This window comes from Ursus americanus, chromosome X (assembly GCF_024610735.1).
Source record: "Ursus americanus isolate L20-20 chromosome X, mUrsAme1.1.p, whole genome shotgun sequence".
Classification (NCBI taxonomy): Eukaryota; Metazoa; Chordata; class Mammalia; order Carnivora; family Ursidae; genus Ursus; species Ursus americanus.
In genome coordinates this window covers 78857212-78871789 of record NC_142164.1, presented here as the reverse complement: position 1 = coordinate 78871789, position 14578 = coordinate 78857212, and the positions used below count along the sequence as shown (strand labels likewise).

Sequence of the window (14578 nt, the reverse complement as noted above, 5' to 3'; positions counted from 1 at the left end):
TACACTCGATATGTAGGCAAGGGGACCATGCTCTGAGGTGGGGATGGGGTGGCACCAATGGGTCCCTCAGTTACACCCACCCACCCATTCTCCATGGGCCCCCGGGTAGGCCGTAAGTCTGTGTTTAGGAGCACCCTCAGCAAGCCCCAGGTCCACACTGCCCCACCCTGGTCCTTCCCACTCCTCTCGTCTCCTGGCCGGAGAACTGCACAGCAGATCCATGACGGCTCTCTGCCACGTGTCTGGGTGTCACAGCTCTCCTTGATTAAAGGCTCAAGTCCCAAGGGTCGGGACTGTCTCGCCATTACTCCAAACTGCCCCGCCCAGCAGCCAGCTTAGCACGGAGTGGGGAAGGCAAGGGGAGACAACGAAACCTTCACGAGTGGCTATACATTTGATGGTGGTTGGCGTGGCTACTGGGCTGAGGCCTCCTCTTTCCCGTCTCTGTGAACTCTGCCAGGTGGGGAAGGCTGGCCCTGCCCCAGTGCATTCTGGAGAGGATTCAAAGATGTAGCTTATAAGACTTGGTGCTTCCAGCTGGGAAACGTCCACCAAAGTCACCGGTTCTCCGCACTTCACCCGCAGCCTTTATGGAGGTTACAGTTGCTGAGCTGGTTAAGAGTGCCCACTCTGGAGGCGCCTGGGTGGCTCAGTCGCTAAGCGTCTGCCTTTGGTTCAGGTCATGATCCCAGGATCCTAGGATCGAGCCCCGTGTCGGGCTCCCGGCTCCGCGGGGAGCCTGCTTCTCCCTCTCCCGCTCCCCCCTGCTTGTGTTCCCTCTCTCACTGTCTCTCTGTCAAATAAATAAATAAAATCTTTAAAAACAAAAAACAGTGCCCGCTCTGAATACAGTCCGCCTAGGTTTGTGTGCCATTCCCCCATTCGGTGCCTGCGTGACACTGAGCAAGTCACCTAACCTCTCTGTGCTCTGCTTTCCCACCTACCAATTGAGATTGAGGTCTTGCTCCATGAGGGGTCTTTGGGAGAGGATTACATGAGCTGATACGTGGAAATACGTAGCGTAGTGTCTGATAACTAGTACACAATCAATAAAGTGAAATGCCATGTTATTCCTGCTAACCACACCCCAAATGACCAGTTAGAATTGAGGTCTCGGGAGTTTCAAGAAAAGAAAAGTCCTGCTTTAGGGCCCCTGGGCGACTCAGTCAGTTAAGCGTCTGCCTTTGGCTCAAGTCATGATCTTAGGGTCCTGGGATCGAGCGCCCGAGCGCCGCTTCGGGCTCCCTGCTCAGCAGGGAGTGGGCTTCTCTGTCTGTCTGTCTCTCTCTCTCTCTCTCTTCCCTGCCCCTCCCCCGCCCTCCCCTCCCCCACTCATGTTCTTTCTCTCTCAAGTTAATAAATAAATAATCTTAAAAAAAAAAAGAAAGAAAAGAAAAGTCCTGCTTTACTTACCTTCTCTCTTCAAGTGGGAGAAAAGCCAGGCAGGGTCAGGTGAGCACCTAAGCTCTCGGACGAGATCACAAGTTCGAACATAATAAGCACACCTGTGCTCAAGCCACTTCCCTCTGCAGGAGACTCCTAGATGTTGGCAGCAACACAGCTCTGGGGACTACCTAAAAATAGAGCCTGACAGAAAGCAGAATTTATTTTCAGTTCACAGGAATTGCATGGGCCCTTCCTGGGTACAGAGCGTTGGATCCTGTGTATGTGTGTGTGTGTGTGTGTGTGTGTGTGTGTGTGTGTGTGTGTGTGTGAGTGTGTGGCGGGGGGAGGGAGGTAGATGGATTCATTCATGCCTCCTGAAATGAAAAGGCACATGTCTAAATCCCAAAACGACTCTTCAGTAACTCAACGATGCTCTATTGTGCAGCAGCAGGCATGAAACTGCTGTTCCCTTGCGGCGACCCAGGGACACCAGGCAACGAACGAGGAAGGGCCCCTGAGCATCCTAAGGCCAGGGGAACCGACACCATCCCTCAGGAACTCCAGCCGTGGGCAGCAGACTCTGTTTCCAACTCTCTGTGGGCAGTAAGACTCTCTTCCCCTTGCTCCCGGATGATGTGAAGGCTGGTCCTGCTGCAGGGCCGCCAATGGTTGATGTGATGGTGTTCCCTGGTGCCCTCCCCGTCCCCTGCTCCGAATCCACACGGTTTAGAACTCCTCTTGATAAATCGTGATCTGCTGCTCTGGGATTTAAATGTCGTGATCTCAGATCTAACAAAGAACAAAGCATTAGGGATCAACAAACCAGAACTCAAAAGCTATTTTCCTTTCATACGTATATTTATTTGGTATGCATGATGAGGTAACCCATCAGAAATTCCGCCAAGGGGAATACTATCACTGTCACGAAGCAGGGAAACGTTAGCCTACATTTAGCTCAGCACATTCATAATGGCTTACACAGATAGCACAATGGTGAACCACTGCATTCCAGTTCCACGTCCCTCTCCGCACTCAGTTTAGCGTCCGATTCTTGGAAGTGGAGCTCAGTTGAGCGCAAGGGCATCCCAGCAGACCTAGTGCTGCTTCTGGGAGGCAGTCAGTGACACGGCACAAAAGCACACGGGCCATCACCAGGGCATTCATGCTACAGAGAAACCCTATATCTTATTGACAACAAGGCAGGGAGGAAAGACAGAGATCCGGGGTGGGAAAGTGACAGCATGCATCATGGGAGCCGTAATATAGAAGTTAAGGACCTCTGGTACGCACTGTCCCATAGAAAGCCCCACGGTGACCCAGAAATTCCAGGCGGGAAAAAGGAGGACCTTCCCGGGATTGGATCCATGCTCACACAGACAGAGCGTTCAGTCCTCACGCTGCTCCTGTTCCTTCTCTGACTTCTCTGATTGCTTACTGTTTGGTCCCAAAAGGAATCCATGCTCAGGATCTGGCCACGCCAGCCTCCACGTCTGAATCCGTTCCGATCTCTGTCACGTGAGGGCGAGAGCTTCAGTTTTCTTTCAACCACTGTTTCAGGAGCCTCTGAAACATTCTTTTGCTTTCCTGCTGCATCTCCAGTTGGAGCTTCTCCTCTCTCTCCTGCTGTTGGAGCACCCCTTCGGGCAGAAGGCCGGGCCGGTTGGTCCCCAGGCTGAGGGTCAAGCCACTGAGGCCCTGCACCAGCGTGTCCCAGGAGGAAGGATGCGGGGCCCCTTTCCTCTCTGCAGGCATCCCAGGGACATTGGGCCTATGGCTCTGGCAGTATCGACATTCACATCGGAATCTGTTCTGATCTCTATCCCCTGCTGAGGAAGAGATCCTGGCCTTCCTTTCGACGCGATAAGGTGCCACGTGATCGAGGTGTCGCCGCCTCGCGTGCCCCAGAAGTGTTCTCTTCCTCTGAGGGGACGCCGACCTTTCCCACCGCCTCTCTTGGAGGGTTTTCTCATCCCTGTACCGCTGCTGGAGCAGCCCCTCTGGCAGAGGGGCAGGGTATTTGGCACCCGGACTGGTTTTGAGGTCACCGAGGCCCATCATTAGCAGTTCTGAGAAGGAAGGAGGGGAGGCTGCTGTGACTTCCCGGGAAGTCTCTTCGGAGATCATTGGGGAAGATTCGGGAATCGACGTTGAGTTGCATTTCTGGAGTGGATCCATGGAGGCGTAGTCGGTGCTCACAGCTCCACCTGGCCCTTGGGTCTAGACAGGAAGGGGAAGATGAAGGTTCTCAAAGGGCTGGAAGGTAGCGAGGGACGGGCACGGCCAGAAGAACCCAGACTGCAACACGTGGTGACAGAAGAAGAAAGAAAACCCATTATTATTCCTCTGATGTAACCTTCCCGTGCCTCTGTCTCCTATCTGTGAAATGGGGACCATAACGAGCCCTAGTCGCTGGAACTGTTCCGCACTTTAAATGGGATCAACCATTTCCAAGGGCTCAGAATACTGATGGCATATAATCAGGGTCTCAGAAGGGAGATCCATTATCGCGTCCACATGACCCATCATGCAAAATGTTGCCCTGCAGTCAACCACGTTAAGTCCCTGCTGACATGTTATAACCGTTCTCGAACATCATTTCAAGAACAATCCACGTGTGACTAGCATGTGCTCTCCTCCTAGGTGTTCGTGTACTTTCAAAAAGCAGACGTTTGCTACAATCTAACCATTTCCACCATGGGGAGGGACACATTCTTTTCAATTCTCACAGGCTTTCATCTAGTTAAAAAGGATATTCAAGCCGATGGAAATTATTTCAGAAATCCCCTGTAAGAATAAATAAGAATTTACCGAAGCCTAAGAACAGAAATCAATGAAATTTCTAACAAGACACATTAAAGGAACTCAAATCAAAAGCTGCTTCTTTGAAATGATCAAGAAAATTGCTAAGCCTCTCACAGGACTGATGAAGGAAAAGAAGAAAAACAGAAGAACAAAGCAAGATACATCCTACTTCCTGCTTTCTAGCCATATGGCAAAGCCAGAAAATCACAACAGTGTGGTACTGGCATAAAAACTGACATACAGGGAGTTAAGATGGCGGAGGAGTAGGAGACACCGTTTTCAGCCGGTCCTCCGAGTCGAGTGGGATAGGTACCAGACCAGCCTAAACAACCACGGAACCAGCCTGAGACGCAGGAAGACGCATCTGGATCTCTACAAATGAACATCTCCAGCGCTGAGTATTGAGGTACGAAGCGGGGAGCCATGAAACTGTGCACAGATATCGGAAGATAAACGGAAGGGGGAGGGAGCCGCCGCGTTCGGGCGCCGGGAAGCGGTAGCCACTTGCACGGGAGAGCGGGCGGGGCTCGCGGACGGCACCCGCAAAACAGCAGACTGAGACCGTGAGCCGGGTGCGCGCGCCACCAGGCATCTCGCGGAACCCCGGAATCCTGGTGCGCTCACTGGATCCAGACTGAGACCGGGAGCTTCCGGAGCGCGCGCGCGGGGCGGCTGGCGGCATTAGAAAAACAAAGGACAGAGACGCGCCGGCCCTGGAAGTGAGGGCTGGGACGCCGGGTGTGGGGCGCACAACCCGGGATGCTGCAGGGTTGAGCAGCACCAACAGAGACAGAGTTAAAGTGGCCAGAACATTAGTAGAGAACGGGCCGCAATCCTTCTGTTCCGAGACAGAGGCTGAAATTCGGCTGCTGCTGCTCTGACTCTCAGAAGAGGCACAGCAAACCGCCAGGGAAAGCCGCCAGAGAACAAAAGCCTGGAAATACCGGCTCAGGGAGTGCCCATCCCCATCCCCCCTCGCAGGGGACGCGGAGACTCTACCCAAACAGGGCTGCCTGAGTATCGGCGCGGCAGGCCCCTCCCCCAGAAGGCAGGCTGAAAAATCAAGAAGCCCACAACCCGAGGCGCCGGGGTGGCGCAGTCATTGAGCGCCTGCCTTCGGCTTAGGGCGTGATCCCGGCGTTCCGGAAAGGAGTCCCTCATCGGGCTCCTCCGCTGGGAGCCTGCTTCTTCCTCTCCCACTCCCCTGCTTCTGTTCCCTCTCTCGCTGGTTGGCTGCCACATAAATAAATAAATAAAATCTTTAAAGAAGAAGCCCACATCCCTAAGATCCCTATAAAACAAGGGGCACGGCCTGGGACCCAGTCAATAATTTGGGCTCTGGAAACCCCACAACCTCTCTTCATCAGAATGACAAGAAGGAGAAGCCCCCCCCAGCAAAGAAAACACAGTGAGACTGTGGCCTCTGCCACAGAACTAATGGATATGGATGTAACCAAATTATCAGAAATGGAATTCAGAGTAACGATGGTCAAAATGATGAGTAGAATTGAAAAAAGTATAAACGAAAAGGTTACTGAGAATATAGAATCCCTAAGGACAGAAATGAGAGCGAATCTGACAGAAATTAAAAATTCTATGGGCCAAATGCAGGCAAAACTAGAGGCTCTGACAGCCAGGGTCGCAGAAGCAGAGGAAAGGGTTAGTGAATTGGAGGATGGGTTAATAGAGGAAAAAATGAAAATAGAAGATGGTCTTAAAAAAATCCACGCCCACGAATGTAGGTTACGGGAGATTACTGACTCAATGAAACGATCCAATGTTAGAATCATCGGCATCCCCGAGGGGGTGGAGAAAAACAGAGGTCTAGAAGAGATATTTGAACACATTGTAGCTGAAAACTTCCCTAATCTAGCAAGGGAAACAAACATTCGTGTCCAAGAAGCAGAGAGGACCCCTCCCAAGCTCAACCACGACAAACCTACGCCACGTCACATCATAGTGCAATTCGCAAATATTAGATGCAAGGATACAGTATTGAAAGCGGCCAGGGCAAAGAAATTTCTCACGTACCAAGGCAAAAGCATCAGAATTACGTCAGACCTGTCTACACAGACCTGGAATGAGAGAAAGGGTTGGGGGAGCATATTTAAAGCTCTTTCAGAGAAAAACATGCAGCCAAGGATCCTTTATCCAGCAAGGCTCTCATTCAGAATTGATGGAGAAATAAAGACATTTCAGAATCGCCAGTCACTAACCAATTTTGTAACCACGAAACCAGCCCTACAGGAGATATTACGGGGGGTTCTATAAAAGTAAAAAGGCCCCAAGAGTGATACAGAACAGAAAGTCACAGCCAATACAAACAAAGACTTTACTGGCAACATGGCAACATTAAAATCATATCTCTCAGTAATCAGTCTTAATGTAAATGGTTTGAACCATCCCATAAAGCGCCACAGGGTTGCAGATTGGATAAAAAGAAATGACCCATCCATTTGCTGTCTACAAGAGACTCATTTCAAACCCAAAGATGCATTCAGACTGAGAGTAAGGGGATGGAGTACCATCTTTCATGCAAATGGTCCTCAAAAGAAAGCTGGGGTAGCAATTCTCATATCAGATAAATTGGATTTTAAACTACAGACTATAGTTAGAGACGCAGAAGGGCACTATATTATTCTTAAGAGAAGTATTCAACAAGTGGATATGACAATTATAAATATATATGCCCCCAACAGGGGAGCAGCAAGATACACAAGCCAACTCTTACCCAGAATAAAGAGACATATAAATGAAAATACATTAATAGTAGGGGACCTCAACACTCCACTATCAGAAATAGACAGAACACCCTGGCAAAAACTAAGCAAAGAATCAAAGGCTTTGAATGCCATACTCGACGAGTTGGACCTCATAGATATATATAGAACACTACACCCCAGAACCAAAGAATACTCATTCTATTCTAATGCCCATGGAACATTCTCAAGAATAGACCATGTTCTGGGACACAAAACAGGTCTCAACCGATACCAAAAGATTGAAATTATCCCCTGCATATTCTCAGACCACAACGCTCTGAAATTGGAACTCAACCACAAGGAAAAATTTGGAAGAAACTCAAACACTTGGAGACTAAGAGCCATACTGCTCAGGAATGACTCGATAAACCAGGAAATCAAAAATCAAATTAAACAATTTATGGAGACCAATGAGAATGAAAATACAACAGTCCAAAACCTATGGGATACTGCAAAGGCAGTCCTAAGGGGGAAATACATAGCCATCCAAGCCTCACTCAAAAGAATAGAAAAATCTAAAATGCAGTTTTTATATTCTCACCTCAAGAAGCTGGAACAGCAACAGAGGGACAGGCCTAATCCACGCACGAGGAATCAGTTGACCAAAATTAGAGCTGAAATCAATCAAGCAGAAACCAGAAGTACAGTAGAGCAGATCAACAGGACTAGAAGCTGGTTCTTTGAGAGAATCAATAAAATTGACAGACCACTGGCAAGACTTATCCAAAAGAAAAGAGAAAGGACCCAGATTATTAAAATTATGAATGAAAAAGGAGAGGCCACGACGAGCACCATTGAAATTGGAAGGATTATTAGAAATTTTTATCAACAGCTATATGCCAATAAACTAAGCAATCTGGAAGAGATGGAATCCTTCCTGGAAACCTATAAACTACCAAGATTGAAACCGGAAGAAATTGATTCCTTAAACAGGCCAATTAATTATGAAGAAATTGAGTCAGTGATAAACAACCTTCCAAATAACAAAACTCCAGGCCCGGACGGTTTTCCTGGGGAATTCTACCAAACATTCAAAGAAGAAATAATACCTATTCTCCTAAAGCTATTTCAAAAAATAGAAACAGAAGGAAAGCTACCAAACTCATTCTATGAGGCCAATATTACCTTGATCCCCAAACCAGGCAAAGACCCCATCAAAAAGGAGAATTACAGACCGATTTCCCTAATGAATATGGACGCCAAAATCCTCAACAAGATACTTGCTAATAGAATCCAACAGTACATTAAAAGGATTATCCATCACGATCAAGTGGGATTCATACCTGGGATGCAAGCGTGGTTCAATATTCGCAAATCAATCAGCGTGATACATCATATCAACAAGAAAAGACTCAGGAACCATATGATCCTCTCAATCGATGCCGAAAAAGCATTTGACAAAATACAGCATCCTTTCCTGATTAAAACCCTTCAGAGTGTAGGAATAGAAGGTACATTTCTCAATCTCATAAAAGCCATCTATGAAAAGCCTACTGCAAATATTATTCTCAATGGGGAAAAGCTGGAAGCCTTTCCCTTAAGATCAGGAACTCGACAAGGATGCCCACTCTCGCCACTATTATTCAACATAGTACTAGAAGTCCTTGCAACAGCAATCAGACGACAAAAAGGGATCAAAGGTATTCAAATTGGCAAAGAAGAAGTCAAAATGTCTCTCTTTGCAGATGACATGATACTCTATATGGAAAACCCAAAAGAAGCCACTCCCAAACTATTAGAAGTTATAGAGCAATTCAGTAACGTGGCGGGATACAAAATCAATGCTCAGAAATCAGTTGCATTTCTATACACGAATAACGAGACCGAAGAAAGAGAAATTAGGGAATCCATCCCATTTACAATAGCACCAAAAACCATACGTTACCTTGGAATTAACTCAACCAGAGACGTAAAGGACCTATATTCTAGAAACTATAAATCACTCTTAAAAGACATTGAGGAAGACATAAAAAGATGGAAAGATATTCCATGCTCATGGATCGGAAGAATTAACATAGTTAAAATGTCCATGCTACCCAGAGCAATCTACACTTTCAATGCTATCCCGATCAAAATACCAAGGACATTTTTCAAAGAACTGGAACAAACAGTCCTTAAATTTGTATGGAAACAGAAAAGGCCCCGAATCTCCAAGGAACTGTTGAAAAGGAAAAACAAAGCTGGGGGCATCACAATGCCGGATTTCGAGCTGTACTACAAAGCTGTGATCACAAAGACAGCATGGTACTGGCACAAAAACAGACACATAGACCAATGGAACAGAATAGAGAGCCCAGAAATGGACCCTCGGCTCTTTGGGCAACTAATATTTGATAAAGCAGGAAAAAACATCCGGTGGGAAAAAGACAGTCTCTTCAATAAATGGTGCTGGGAAAATTGGACAGCTACATGCAAGAGAATGAAACTTGACCACTATCTCACACCATACACAAAAATAAACTCCAAATGGATGAAAGACCTCGATGTGAGACAGGAATCCATCAAAATTCTAGAGGAGAACATAGGCATCAACCTCTACGACATCGGCCAAAGCAACCTTTTTCATGACACATCCCCAAAGGCAAGAGAAACAAAAGATAAAATGAATTTATGGGACTTCATCAAGATTAAAAGTTTCTGCACAGCCAAGGAAACAGTCAGAAAAACTAAGAGGCAGCCCACGGAATGGGAGAAGATATTTGCAAATGACACTACAGATAAAGGACTGGTATCCAAGATCTACAAAGAACTTCTCAAACTCAATACACGAGAAACAAATAAACAAATCAAAAAATGGGCAGAAGATATGAACAGACACTTTTCCAATGAAGACATACAAATGGCTAACAGACACATGAAAAAATGTTCAAAATCATTAGCCATCAAGGAAATTCAAATCAAAACCACACTGAGATACCACCTTATGCCAGTTAGAATGGCAAAAATAGACAAGGCAAGAAACAACAATTGTTGGAGAGGATGTGGAGAAAGGGGATCCCTCCTACATTGTTGGTGGGAATGCAAGTTGGTACAGCCACTCTGGAAAACAGTGTGGAGGTCCCTAAAAAGTTAAAAATTGAGCTACCCTATGATCCAGCCATTGCACTACTGGGTATTTACCCCAAAGATACAGACGTAGTGAAGAGAAGGGCCATATGCACCCCAATGTTCATAGCAGCAATGTCCACAATAGCTAAATCGTGGAAGGAGCCGAGATGCCCTTCAACAGATGACTGGATTAAGAAGTTGTGGTCCATATATACAATGGAATATTACTCAGCTATCAGAAAGAACGAGTTCTCAACATTTGCTACAACATGGACAGCACTGGAGGAGATAATGCTAAGTGAAATAAGTCAAGCAGAGAAAGACAACTATCATATGATTTCTCTCATCTATGGAACATAAGAACTAGGATGATCAGTAGGGGAAGAAAGGGATAAAGAAAGGGGGAGGTAATCAGAAGGGGGAATGAAACATGAGAGACTATGGACTATGAGAAACAAACTGAGGACTTCAGAGGGGAGGGGGGTGGGGGAATGGGATAGACCGGTGATGGGTAGTAAGGAGGGCACGTATTGCATGGTGCACTGGGTGTTATACACAACTAATGAATCATCGAGCCTTACATCGGAAACCGGGGATGTACTGTATGGTGACTAACATAATATAATAAAAAATCATTAAAAAAAAAAAACTGACATACAGACCAATGGAACAGAATCGAGAGCCCAGAAATAACCCCACGCATATACGGTCATGACACAGGAGTCAAGAATACTCAACGGAGAAAAGACAGTCTCTTCAATAAATGGTGCTGGGAGAATGGAATCTTCACATGTCAAAGAAGAAGGCTGGATTCCTGACTTACACGCAGAAGAAATTTACATGAAATAGATTAAAGACATAAACGTAAGACGGAAACTATGAAACTCCTGGAAGAATACTATTCAACAAAAAAGCCCTTTGACATGGGTCTTGGCCATGAATTCTGGATATGATACCCAAAGCACAGACAACAAAGTAAAAAAAAAAAAACAAGCGGGGTTACATGTAAGTAAAAAGCTACACACCAAAGAAACCACCAGCAAGGTAAAAAGATATCTTACAGGATGGGAAGAAAATACTTGAAATCCATATATCTGTCAAGGCATTAGTTAATATCCACAATACAGAAAGAACTCATACAACTCCATAACAAAGAGGCTAATAATCCAATTTAAAAACAGGTAAAGGATGTGAATACATGTTTTTCTAAAGGAGACCTACAAATGGCCAACAGGGACATAAAGAGCTGCTCCAAACCACTAATCGTCAGAGAAATGCAAATCAAAACCACAATGAGGTCTCACCTCACACCTTTCAGAACGGCTAGCAACAAAAAGACAAGAGATAAAAATGCTGGCTCAGATGTGGAGCATAAAGAAATCAGGGGCTGCCTGGGTGGTGCACTCAGTTGAACACCAACCGGCTGACTTTTGGTTTCCGCTCAGGTTCTGATGTCGGGGTTGTGACATCGAGCCCTGCATCGGGCTCCATGCTCAGCGGTGAGTCTGCTTAAGTCTCCCTCTCCCTCTGCCCCCCACCCCAGTGCACTCTCTCTCAAATAAATAAATAAATAAATCTTAAAAAAGATGTTTTGCATTGTTGGCGGGATTGTAAATTGGCACAGCCAGTATGGAAAACAGTATGGAGATTCCTCAAAAAATCAAAAACAGAACTACCATATGCTGCAGACCTTCTACTCCGGAGAATGTACCTGAAGGAAATGAAATCACTATGTCAAAGACATACCTGCACCCCATGTCCACAGCAGCATTACTTACAATAGCCAAGACATGGACACAATCTAGGTGCTTTTGATGGATAAACAGATCAAGAAGACACACACACACACACACACACACACACACGCATGCACGCATGCACGCATGTGCACACACACACACACACACACACACACGAATATTATTCAGGCACAAAAGAGGAGGAAATCCTGTCATTCGTGACAACACAGATGGACCCTGAGAGCATTATGCTAAGTGAAATAAGTCAGAGAGAGACAAATATGATATGATGTCACTCATATATGGAATTGAAGAAAACCTCCCAAGTTTATAGAAAAAGATATCAGATTTGTGGTTATCAGAGGTGGCAATTTGGGGAAGGAGAAAAAACCTGGAGGATGGTGGTCAAAAGGAACAAACTTCCAGTTCCAAGGTAAACAAGTACCGGGGGCATCATGCACGACATGATGGCTCTAGTTAACACTGCCGGGTGGTGTGAATGAGAGTTGTTGGGGAGTAAATCCTAAGAGTTCTCTTCACAAGGAAAACACTGTTTTCTTTTTCTTCTTTTTCTGTCTATATCAGATGGGGATGGTCAACTAAGCTTATTGCGGTAATCCTTCCATGATACATGTAAGTCAAAGTATTATGCTGTATCCCTTCTACGCTGCTCTGTGTCAACTGTATTTCAAGAAAACTGGAGAAAAAGAGAGAAAAGAGGGAGAGAAGAAATAAGTTACCAATAGCAGGAATGAAAGAGGACGTCTCGCTAGAAGCCCAGCAAATCTGAAAGAAACAGAAGGCAATATTACATTCAATTCTACATATACAAATGCAACAAATAGGAAATGGATGAATTACCCCAAACCCATAAGCTACCAAAACTTACCCAAGGAGAAATAACATGCATAGTTCAGTATCATTTACAGAAATTGAATCAGTGGTTTAAAACCCTTGACAACAATCCCAGATGGTATTGCCAGTGAATTCTACCAAATATTGACAGGAAACACAGACACACGCAGAAATCCTACACAATTGCCTCCAGAAAACTAAGTGGAGGAAACACTTGCAAGTGATTTATGAGGCTAGCATTTCACTGATACCAAGAAAAGAAAACTACTGACCAATATTCTTTCTTAGCGCAAGCACAAAATTCCTCAACAAAATACCAGCAGTGAACTTCAGCAATCTCTTCAGGGAAAATGCACCATGATCAGGTGGGTTAGCCCAGGGAAGCAAGGGTGGTTCAATAACTGAAAGCCCACGAAGGCAATCCTCAGAGTTAGCATATAACTGATTAATCAGTGTCATCTACAGTTTAAGATGAAAGATTAAAAACAGGGGCGCCTGGGTGGCTCAGCCATTAAGCGTCTGCCTTCGGCTCAGGTCATGATCCGAGGGTCCTGGGATCGAGCCCCGCATCGGGCTCCCTGCTCGGTGGGAAGCCTGCTTCTCCCTCTCACACTCCCCTTGCTTGTGTTCCCTCTCTCGCTGTCTCTCTCTGTCAAATAAATAAATCAAATCTTAAAAAAAGATGAAAGATTACAAAGAAAACTGATAGACTCAATGCTATGCCTATCAAAATCCCAATGGCATTTCTCAGTAATAGAAAAACAATCCTAGAATGCATCTGGAACAACACAAGACCGAGCACAGCCAAGGCAACCCTGAGGAAGAACACAGTTGGAGGTACCAAAGCAGAAAGGGTAGGGGCAGAAAGACAGACACAGACCAATGGAACAGAATAGAACCCAGAATAAACCCAACGCATGTACAGTCAACTGATCTTGACGAGCACGCCAATAATACGCAACGGGGAAAGGACAGCCTCCGTCAAATGGCGCTGGGAAAACCGGATGCCCACGTGCAAAAGGATGACATTGGACCCTCTGTTACACCACACACGAAAATCAACCCAGAGGGGACTGAAGATGAAATAGAAGACCCAACGCTGTGAAACTCCTGAAAGAAAACATAGAGAAAAAGCTGCATGACATTGGTCTTGGCGATGATCTCGTGGAATCAACACCCATGGCACAGGCAAGAAAAGCAAAAACAGACAAGTGGGACTACATCAAACTTAAAAGCTTCCGCACAGCAGAGGAAACCACCAAGGCGAAAAGGCAATCTGCAAAATGGGCAAAAACATTTGCAAACCACGTATTTGATAAGGGGGTTGATTTTCACCATTTATAACAAACTTTCCTAACTCAAGAGCAAGAAAACAAACAAAGCGATGTAAGAATGAATGGGCAAAGGATCTGAATAGTCATTTCTCCAAAGAAGACCTACACATGGCCAAAAGGCATATGAAAAGCGGCTCCACATCACTACTCCTCAGGGAAAGGCAGGTCAACATCGCAATGAGATATCGGGCCACACGCGTGAGGATGGTTCTCGTCAAACCAGCTACCAAACACAACAGATCCCAAGTGTCGCTGGGCATGCAGAACACGGAAACCCTTGTGCCCTGTCAGTGGGAATGCAAACTGGCGCAGCCATAGCAGAAAGCAGTACGGAGGTTCCTCAAAAAGTTAAAACTAAAACTGCCACAGGTTCTTGCTCGTACCAGGGTGCCCCCCCTCCAAAACGACAAAAACGAAAAACCAAAACACCTACCGTATGATCCAGCAATCCCACTCCTGGGTGTATGTCCAAACGAACTGAAATCCGCACCTCAAAGAGATGTCCGCGCTCCTGTGTTTACTGCAGCTTTCGTCACAGGGGCCAGGGTAATGGAAACCACCCAACTGTCCATCAGCAGAGGAGTGGATAAAGGAAGCGTGGCACGTATACACAATGGGACATGATCAGCCGCACGAGAGAGAAGGAAATCTT

At 46.0% G+C, this 14578-nt stretch overlaps 1 protein-coding gene across 24 annotated transcripts in view; it reads right to left on the bottom strand.

The window, feature by feature from the left end:
• Window positions 1–2223: 2223 nt before the first annotated feature.
• Window positions 2224–14578, bottom strand: part of FAM156A (family with sequence similarity 156 member A) — a 55435-nt gene continuing 43080 nt past the window's right edge. For 10 of the 24 annotated variants that reach the window (XM_045777962.2, XM_087859734.1, XM_087859726.1 and 7 more), the window contains 3 exons: window positions 14360–14490; window positions 12478–12523; window positions 2224–3603 (listed from right to left, as the gene is read on the bottom strand). In XM_045777962.2, coding sequence (XP_045633918.1) covers window positions 2917–3603; window positions 12478–12523; window positions 14360–14490 — 864 coding nt within the window. In that variant the 3' untranslated portion in view covers window positions 2224–2916. Of the gene's footprint in view, window positions 3682–12477; window positions 12524–14359; window positions 14575–14578 lie in introns of those variants that run through there. The other 14 variants (XM_087859741.1, XM_087859740.1, XM_045777974.2 and 11 more) reach the window with 7 other exon arrangements.